This window comes from Nestor notabilis, unplaced genomic scaffold (assembly GCF_000696875.1).
Source record: "Nestor notabilis isolate BGI_N333 unplaced genomic scaffold, ASM69687v1 scaffold3186, whole genome shotgun sequence".
Taxonomy (NCBI): Eukaryota; Metazoa; Chordata; class Aves; order Psittaciformes; family Psittacidae; genus Nestor; species Nestor notabilis.
This window is the reverse complement of record NW_009931310.1, coordinates 28,492-38,674: the sequence shown is the minus strand read 5'-3', so window position 1 is coordinate 38,674 and position 10,183 is coordinate 28,492. Positions and strand designations below refer to the sequence as shown.

Sequence of the window (10,183 nt, the reverse complement as noted above, 5' to 3'; positions counted from 1 at the left end):
TTGTTGTTTGTGGATGCTATTACCAAGGCTAATTTACTGTCCTGACCTTCACTATGACTTTTCTGCTGCTTCTGATAGAGAAACCTACAGAAGGAGAATGTCAGGCTCTGTCACTTCAAATTGATGTTTTCTCTACAGGCAGCATACTATTTGAAATAAAATTAAGACATTCATAACAACTGCCTGTCTTCAACCGTTAACTCTGTAAAATTTACAACCTGGAAAGTTTCCATTGAAAGAACAGCTAACCTAACGTTGTCATTTTAAATTCTTCTTTACACCAAAGGCAGATGTAAAAAAAGCATGCCTGAAGAACTTCTCCCCTTCAGACAACAGATCTTACAAACCCTTGTAGGCAGCATTTATATTTCTGTGTATTGAGCAATTGTGTCTGCCACTTGGATAAATGCAACAAATAAAACTTTTTACTTGTTTGCATTAGAGTGTAGATGAAAATTGTTCAAGAAACATCATTATCAATATAAAATCTAGTTGCTTAAGAGAATGCGAGTGACCTGTGAGCTTATGTGCATCTTCCAGACATCCCCTTTTTCATTCTAAAAGAATGCTTCCTGATATTCCTCATCCTGTGTGGTTTTGTATGAAAAATCAATATAATCCAGAGAAACTTACTAATGAAGAAAATAATGTCACTGTAGCAGTAATTGTATGTCATTGCCTTTCAAGAATCTAACAGTAACATCTGAAAACAGTAAGAATACTGAATCTGAGCTTGCCTTTGAATCTGGTTATAAACATCATCAAACACTTTCACTGATGCTGAGTGAAGGCTCTAACATCACAGCAACTTAATTTTCAGGCTAAAATTTATTGGGAAAAAAGTCATTAACAGTTACCTTGTCATGAATGAGATGATATAATTTCTGTAAATTTTCCCTATTTAAAATATCAAATCGACTGTGCATGAAGCAGTTCCAGCAGCTATGGGATAGACTGGAACTTGAAACTCCTACCCTGATTAAACCCAATATTGTAAATGGTATTAGTAGCTTCTTGGGAAAAACCTAATTTAAACCTCATGCTGACTCAATATAGTTTCTATCAGGATAGGGAACAGCAGGGCATAACAATTCTGTAAACCCATCAGAACCCTATAGCCAACTTTAACTATAGCAGCAGTAAAAAACCCAGACTCGCTGAACAGAGAAAAGCTTTTCTCTCTTTTCCTTCTGAGACATATCTATTTGATAATGTACCATGTCTTAAAATTGAAATTTTGAAGAGGATTTTGGACAAATATATCCATTCCTAACATTTTAATGGATAAGTATAATGCTAAACCAGAGTTTAAAATAGTTCTAAAGCAATCCTAATGCACATGACAACTTCAAGTTAATGCCTTTGTTAAAGTATTCTTAAAATAACACTGTAACAAGAGAGGAGCATCTTTGGGGGGTTTTGTTTATTTGTGGTTCTAAAAGGGATTGTTACATGTGAAAACTAACGTAAAAGTTCATCTCTTGCTATTGCAGACTAGTGAAACCTGTCAAAATTAGTTCATTAAAAATGGTAACATTTACAACGTTTAAGTGCAGTCTTGGCTCATAAACCTAAAACATCCAAAATAAAATGTCAATTATAAGGGATATGCATTCTTTCTCTAAATACCCCTAGAACATGTCAAGAACTCTTACCTTATTCTTCCATAGGTCCCTCAATTCCAGTGAGATGCTTAAATATTAAGGTAAATTTTTCAGCTCAGATCAGTGTATTATTTCTCATCTTGGATATGAATATGATGGCTTGCATTTCCAAAGCATCTTGTGTAGGAAGATTTCAGAGCATTTTGTAATTAGTAGTGCAACTATATAACTATAAAATAAGTTTTAAAATGTTCCAGGAAGGTAGAAATTTGAGGAAATTAAGACATAAAAGAAAATATTTGTGTAAGTGACAATTAATTCCAATTGCTTAATCTGAGACACAGATTATCCTTCCCTAACACTAAATCATTACATTAAAATTAGCCCCCTTGTACATGCCTCATTAAGCAGACACACAAATGCATTAAGCAGAATGACACACAAAACTGCAGTCCACCTTTGTCAAGGGCACCTTTGTTATTGCAGAGCAGCCAGTTTAGAAGTATTCTAGAAGGCTGCCATGGCCAGAAGAGGCACTTACTATCTTATAACTACAGCTGGGAAACCACAGATTAAAATCTGAGGTCTCTGATTTTGATTGTTCCTCATGACACAATGTAAGCACTTTCTTCATACACAGCCTTGGCCAGCAGTTGCTGCACTCATATCACCTTCTCCATTGACCTCACACAACACTATACAGTCCTCTAATGAGCAGAGTTCAGGTAACTTATCTGGTTGAAAAATTCACAGAAAGAAAGAAAAGGGGTATGTTTCAAGAGGATTTCCTGCATAATTTGACCATGCTGTAGAGAAAAGGAAGCTAGTAGCACTCTAGCCCCACTCTTCAGATTCCATACAGTTAAAGAACTGGTTTTTGTCAGCTCTAAGTTGCCAGACTCTTTATGCTGCAGGCTGAACAACTAAGGAGAGTTGAAACAAAAATACTCCAATTCCCTCCCATAATACATGTATGGCAGGGGAGGAGTTCTCATTATCAAACAAATAAAGGTAGACCTACATCTTATACCCACTCTGCACCACTGAGCAAAGAACATTACAGAAATTTTATGACTTCTATCTGATGTCAAACTAGAAGAAGGTGGGTTACAGTTCCTGAACCCTCACATTTCAACAACCAGGAAAAAAAAATCCCTTTGTTTGATTTCAGGAACAAAAATGTATCTTTTTTTTATTTTTTAATATATGAAGCTATAGTCAACAGCACAAATCCCTGACCACTGCAATTCATCACTTATGAATGCAGAATCAAATTGCAAACAGCAGGAAACACATGAAAATATATTCAGCACCAATTATTTATACAGAATAATACAGAATGACATTAAAATTGTTTTTAATATTTAACTGCAAAAAAACTATAGATTACTAACACACATATTCATCCTTCATGCTGCTGGAACTTCTAGCTTGCTAAGTACCTAACATTACTGCATTGTAGAAAAGAGAAGGACTTGTAGAAGTATTTCAGTTCTTCAGTGAGCCATAAAGTACACAAGGCCTTCATTGTTGGAATGAACTGAAGAGTCATGTGCTTGTAGTTTCCATAGCAAATGAAAAACTGGAAATTAAATTCTCAACAGTCAGGACTTTCAAAATCACAGCTTGAAAAGGAATATGGACTTACCAGGTAAAAAGAAAGAAGCAGCTGAGAATGCTACATGAAATCCTCACACCCCTCAGTAGCAGCACCTGGCACAATACCAGTTCTTTTTCACATCACAAGAAAGTGTATCACTTTGCAGCTCCTATTAATATTGATGCTATATTCATTTGTTGAGTACTAAGGAAGCTGGAGAAGACCCTCAGTGAGCAGTTTGCTAATTAAACCTGCAATATATTCTGACTGGAAAATTTAAATTGTAGATATACAGGCAAATTAAATCAAGTCAGTTTGCATCCTGGGATGCAAACTAATCCTGCAAAATACTGAAGTTTAATTTTTCATGAGTTAATTTCTCCTAAGTTCTTTTCCCTAGTCAATGGGAATGTGGTATTTTGGTATTCCATCACAGAATGACATAATGAACATCTTGCAACTACTGTTTGTTTTCATAAAATTGAGGACAGAACTATTTTTTTTACATTCAGATAAAAAGCAGCCAGAGGCTGCAGGATAACCCCCCTGCTTTTTGAGTTAACAGACAAAATGCTGACATAAGTACACTAAGCTACCTTGCCTTGTTATCATTCACCACTGATCCTTTGGAAGTTTGAAAGAAGCCATCGTTGATGGATACTTTTAATATCAGTACTCCTATGCATATTTCACTGAAAAAAAAAGTAAGTCTTTCACAGAGAAATATTTATACTCAAAAATACATTAGAAATAAAAGGCAACACAAAATATAATCCAGATGAAATATTAATGGTGAAATGATGATGATATGTTGCAATTTTATGTATTAATGCTATGTCATACTGCTTTACCAGTCAATGAAAACTCATGCTGCTTAGCAAATCTCAATATTTTTGTGACTAATGCACAAATTAATGTTACCTTCAGTTATGATTCTAAGCCTTCATCTTTCTCATACTGAAATGAAACTAGGAATACAAAAGCATGAGAAGCACCCTTTTTGTAGTGACATTTTTCATTAGCTATGACCCCTGATAATTGCCATCATTGTTTTGTATACTGCAAGCAGTGGAACAAGTCATTATTTGTTCATTCCCAAAGTAGCAATTTGACTATCTCTAGATCCTTTTTTCTCACATTAAAATAATTTAGATAGTCCAAATTTTAATGTGTTCCCAATTCAACATCCACCTGGTACTCATTATATGAACACATTCAAAAAAGACAGATTTTAATCTTCGTTTAGAAAGAAGCAAAAATCTTTTTCTAGATTTTATAATCCTACCTTCTTCAAAAGAAAATCCCTCTGAAGAAGTGAATTTATCTTCCAAAACATCCAGAGATGCTCGGTGCTCCAGATCATAGCCTGAGTAACAGCTCCTTAAATATTTTACCTCTTCTAAGTGGGATGATGTATCTTCCTCGTAAAGTATTCCTGACTCTATTCCTGAACAAGTTCCATTCTTATTCCCCAAATCGACCTTTCAAAATATTTTTTAGGATGTTGTGTATAGCAGTATGACCAGCAGACTGTGCAGAGCAAATGGAAATGTTTAACTTTGCAGATGACTGCTACCATGCAGTCATTTTTATGAAGACAAGGCTTATTCACCTGCTGAAGTTGTGCTTTTGAGATGCGAATGACAGGGGGGAGCTTGTTGCCACAGGGAATGACAGGAAGCTGCCTACGACCAGTTGAGCGGGAGGAAGAGGAATGGCTCTCAGCCGATTGACTCCTTGGTAAACCAGCCTCTTTCAGAGGGTCCAAGTGGATGGATAGATAGGCTATAGGGCTCATGGTGCGGAGAATGGGACTTGAAATTCTTGGAGTGGAGAAATGCAGCATATGAGATGAGTTGAGCTGTGAGAACAACACGGCGGGGAAGAAAATAAGGTTTAAAAATCAGCATTTTAATGATTCTTGTTTATGTCTTGCCTATATGCAGTTTCTTAGAAGACCATATTCACAACTCACAGGCTGAAAGCTGGTAACTTAAGAGGTGTCTGAAGTCAAATCTTTACTTTTTCAATTGATTAAAAAAGAAAAACCCAAACAAACCCAAAGTGAGTGTCCTTTCACTAGCTGGCTCCTATCTTCTCATTTATTCAGTCAGTAACAATCTAGGGCAAACATAATACATTATCACAGTCTGTTCTGCTTATTGATGATTCTAATAAACCTCCAGCTTTGACATACAACTCTGAAATCAACTGATTCTTTGCAAAGCCTCTTCCAGCGCTGAATAAGTATCCGGTGGTGACACATCTAAATACCTGTAAATACCTGCAAATGAGATTGCTATATACAGTTTGCAATTCTTTGTTCCAAGTATATTTAGACAAAACCACAAACAGCAGAGCTATGGAATTTTTTTTCATGAAGGTAATTTTCTATTTTCTACTATAGTAATTGTAGTTATAACCTGCATTCCTTAGAAACAGACAGCACCTGTCAAGCACTTTTTTTTTTTTTTCCAAGGAAAAGGTATTTTCATTGTGTTAGAAATAAATGGAAATGTAAGAGCAAGTTTTTGATAAAACATAATAGTACTTCAATGTACAAAATGCTAATTTCAGCAGTATTTCTAAATAACAAAATAGATTCACACAAACTTCTATAACCATACACATATATATTAGGTAATAACCTAATATTATATATTAGGTTATTAACCAAGTGTGACCAGAGCAAACTGTTGTTTAATTTAAACTGCAGACGAAAATAGTATTTGCTGCTGCATATTCATTTACTTCAACTCCATTATTATTTTCTTTGCTGAAATGTCTGCTTGACAAATGCATGCTGCAAAGTTTAGTGCATGAAATTCACTGCAATTCAATACAAACACAGTAAATGAATGAGGCCATGGTTCAACAATGCAGCAAGTCCAGCTTCAGGCTCTTAGCACCAGATCCAGGAAAAGAAAATTAGAGCTGCAAAGTGCTGCTCCAGTATAAATTCACCATTAGACTAGTGACAGATTAACTTCATACCAGCACACATTACAGCAAATCAGGTACTGTCTGTCCTCCTGCAGTCAAAGTCAAGATAAAGCCACTATGAAAGCATGAAGTCAGCATATATACCTTAGGATGCTCTGAACAGTTCAACAGAAATGTGACCATATGCCCATGACTGAGACAGATCAAACTCGTATTTGCTGGTAGCACACAGAATCTGTACTGCAACTGGAAACTCATGACTGATAACATGAAAATTTGTTCTCTTATCTGCAGGTTTTATCACAATAGATAGCATAATTTGTTGTAATTTTCTATGCCTGAAACTTTCTCTTCCCAAGCCAGTAACTTAGGTATCTTTCTCTCTTATTTTTGAGTTCAGGTTTCTTCCTGAACTGCTACAGCTTTGCGTTCCTATTAGAATGCTGATGCTGTGTGAGACAGGTGAGTGATCTTATAATCAATTACAGGAAGTTCACATAGACACAGTTTTAGGAAGAACATTTATCTACAAATGGAAGGACTGCAGATGAGTGATTTCTTTCCTTCAGGAGAAGATGGGTGAGTATATGAACTTTTAGTTTCTCATAAGAAACGTCCTTGCTACTACTTACTACTTAAACAGTGAGCAATAAAGCCCTGAAAGAATGAATAAATAAAGAAGAATCAAAGTAAAAAATGAAAAAATACATAAACCAGGAAGACTATTTTATTCTATCATCATTGAAGTACTTGCATATTTAACAAACCTATCCGAATAAGCTCAAAGAACATAATTCATCATACATTCTCCTAAGTGATTGTGAAACAGGTCACTAGAAATCCATATGGAAGGTATATTCATAAGCATGATGACCGTGAATGCTACCATGTCCTAGAGTTTCAAGTTGTGTAAATGAGTAAAGTGTTTCAGAAATTATATTAAGCTATCATACTACTATAATTTCAACATCTATTTTTAACCCCTTTTACTTACACTTAAGTAATTTGATTTATGATCATAAACTTGCATTCTTGAATCCAAGCTTCTCTTACTTTATTCTCTTAAAGTAATATAAATACTGCAATATAATTAGTAAAGTAAAATATAACCTTTTGCCCATTATTTGTATCATCAGGAAGGCACTACCTAGATAAAATCATTAAAGAACAAGAACATCTGATCCATAAGCAAGGATCAGATTCAAAGAACAGTTTCAGGTGAGTAAATGCTTTGAGGAAGAAGGAAAAGGGCTCTACCAAACAGCTCCCTAAAGTCACCAGAACTCTGAAATACAGAGAAGAGGCATATATATACTGTCTCTCTGTGAAGTGACTAGGACACTCACTCACCTCTAAGAACAGCTTGGTTGCAGTACCCACTCAAGTAATATTTAAATATCTTTTATGTACTGAAATACCATCAACGAAGGACAGAAAGAATAATTCACTCCCAAATATCCTCCTGGGCATTGTTTGACTTTCAAGGGCTAATGAAGTAGATGGAAGACTACCACAAATTGCGATCACAATTGAAATAGACACACTCTGTTCCCAGTTTCTAAATCAGACAAATAATTTCTATTTTCCTTATTCCCAGTTCAGTTTATAATTTAAATTCCACATGATTCACATTGAAAACAGCAAGTTCTTTCCTGACATTTATCTTGCCCTAACAGCACTACTTGCCCTTGCAGGATAATATAAGCCATATTCATTTCCCCCATTTTTGAGGTCATGACAAATATCCCTTACCTGCTTGCAAAGCCAAACCAAAATATAATCTCACCCGTGTCTACTTCAACCAGTATTTCTTCCAATACATCTTATAATTAATTGATCTTGTTTATAACTATTTCTGCTACCATGGTCAGAAGCTTCTTCCTTTCCAGATAGTGTCTGTTTGCTATGCAGTACATGTTATTTATATCATCTCTACTTTCAGTTATAAGTAAAATAGCGATTTCCCCCCAAAAAGCTAAGTTTGTATAAAGTGGGATTTGCACACAAAATTGAAAGCTGTTTTTAATAGCATTTCAAATAAGGACACCTCCTAATTGTTATTTTGTACAGGAATAAGTGTTGCTCTTTCCTGTTTTACTAATACTGACATTAAAATATAATAACTTAACAACTAAAAACAGCTGAGCAATTCAATTTTTCACCTTTAAAGTTTCTAACCCATCAAAAGCTCTTTCTTGCAACTAACATTTCAATGTAACTCCTAAAAATCTTTTGCTGTTTAACACAGTTCTGTATTTTGAATCATGCAAAATCATTTTCTGTAAGCTACATAATCCACAAAGTAAGATATCTTAATATGATCTTGAATGAAAGATATGATCTTGTATTTTCCATGAGAACATAGGTGTATTTGTAATTCTACTGTACAGCTACAGTTAATTAAAATGAGTAGTTCATTTTTACCATAAAGCATATTCCACACCTTATAGTAAATAAGTAGTTGGTGGCAAGTTGTTTTTTTCTAATGAGAGAGTATTGCCATTTATATCACAGGTGTCATAGATGACACAATATCTACTGAGAAAAGAGGAGAAACAAACCCAGGAGCTGATTCCCAATCACTTAACCATTAATTTCACTTCCTCTTTAATTTAAGCCAAAAAAGTCTGTTTAGAATTAGTGACAAAGGAGGAAAAAAGTAAATGTTCAAAAACTGTGCAAATGAGAATTCTTTAGGAAAGATAGAGACACAAAACCAAGAAGATGCAATGGAAGCAAAGCAATCTGCCTTAGTAAAGAGAAAACTCTGGGAGCAAAGCTGTAGTTGCAAAATTATCTCAGAAGTGAGAAGTAGCAACAATTTATTAAAGCCAACAAGTTGTCTGTATAAGTACAATTAGAAATTCAGAAGAAACAGGAAGAAACAAGAGAAATTCCAAAAATGCTACATCAATGATGGTGAGAGCAAGTAACACTGTTTCTTTAATTTCAGGTATTTAGGCTTTTCCTGGAACACATGAAACGCACTGTATTACATATTCAGTTAAGTATTACGTTTATGTACTGCAAATATAATAAATATATATTTGCATGTATCTCACTGATTAGGAATCACTGCATAAGGATCTTCTTTTATATATAAAATATGGTTTTGTTTTTTTAAATTAAGGCCAATTCTGTGGATCATATCTGCAGAATTAAAAGACACTTTCATGGGAGAATGTAAACACTCATATAACAGAACATGGAAGATCATTCATCAAGAATCAAGTCCCATATCTGATGAAACTAGGAATTCCTGCTACACTATTGTATTTTAGTCACTGCCTTTTCCCTTACTATCTCCTCAAATAATTCTGAATAAAAAGAGGTTCAATAAAACAGCGACTGTTTCTCTTACCGGAGTGAGTGCTCCTTCTGCTTGAGCTTCCATAGGACTTGTAGGGGTGGCTGCAAGCTGTCCAGCAGCTCCTGACAAAAGTTCCAATTTATCTGTAAGCTGTTCAGAAGCAGGAGGATGACACTCCATGGCTAGAACTAACTCCACGTCTGAGGTCTGGTTCTTGGCATGGACATTGTTTCCTGCCCAATCACCCTGTCTGGGCTGCTCTTCTGCAGGGGACTCCTCTAGAACTTGTAGTACCTCCGGTTCTTCATCTGAGGGACTTCCAGTCGCTTTGTGCCCTAAAGCCTCATTTGATCTGAAGTCCTGCAAGTCCCGTTCCTTATCTATTATCACCCATTCCTTAGAATCAACCTCCTGCCTGCAGGAGCTTAAGTTAACAGCTACAAATCCATTGCTAATAACACCATCAGCATGTTCTGGAGAACTAGCTGACACAGGCTTTGAAGCATCTGGAAGATATTCTTCATCATAGTGCCAAACATGGTCCATGCGGGTAGCCACAGGAGCAGGTGTTTTCTGAGAAAGAGGAGGAACAGCAGCAACAGGAGTCTCTGCAGTAGCATTCAAGTCTTTCTGCATCTTCCCCAAACTTAAGAAAAGAGGGTAAAATCCAAATTAGTTAATAATAATTAAGTAATAATAATTACTTAAATAATGTAAGCTGTATTT

The 10,183-nt window shown here is 35.4% G+C and overlaps 1 protein-coding gene across 1 annotated transcript in view; it reads right to left on the bottom strand.

Annotated features, from left to right (window-relative positions):
• Positions 1 to 10,183, bottom strand: part of TTBK2 (tau tubulin kinase 2) — a gene marked incomplete at its 5' end in the record, with an annotated part of 47,730 nt that overhangs the window by 10,743 nt on the left and 26,804 nt on the right. The window contains one exon of the mRNA XM_010015825.1: positions 9,509 to 10,103. Within this exon, the coding sequence (XP_010014127.1) occupies positions 9,509 to 10,103 (595 nt within the window). The remainder of the gene's footprint in view (positions 1 to 9,508; positions 10,104 to 10,183) is intronic.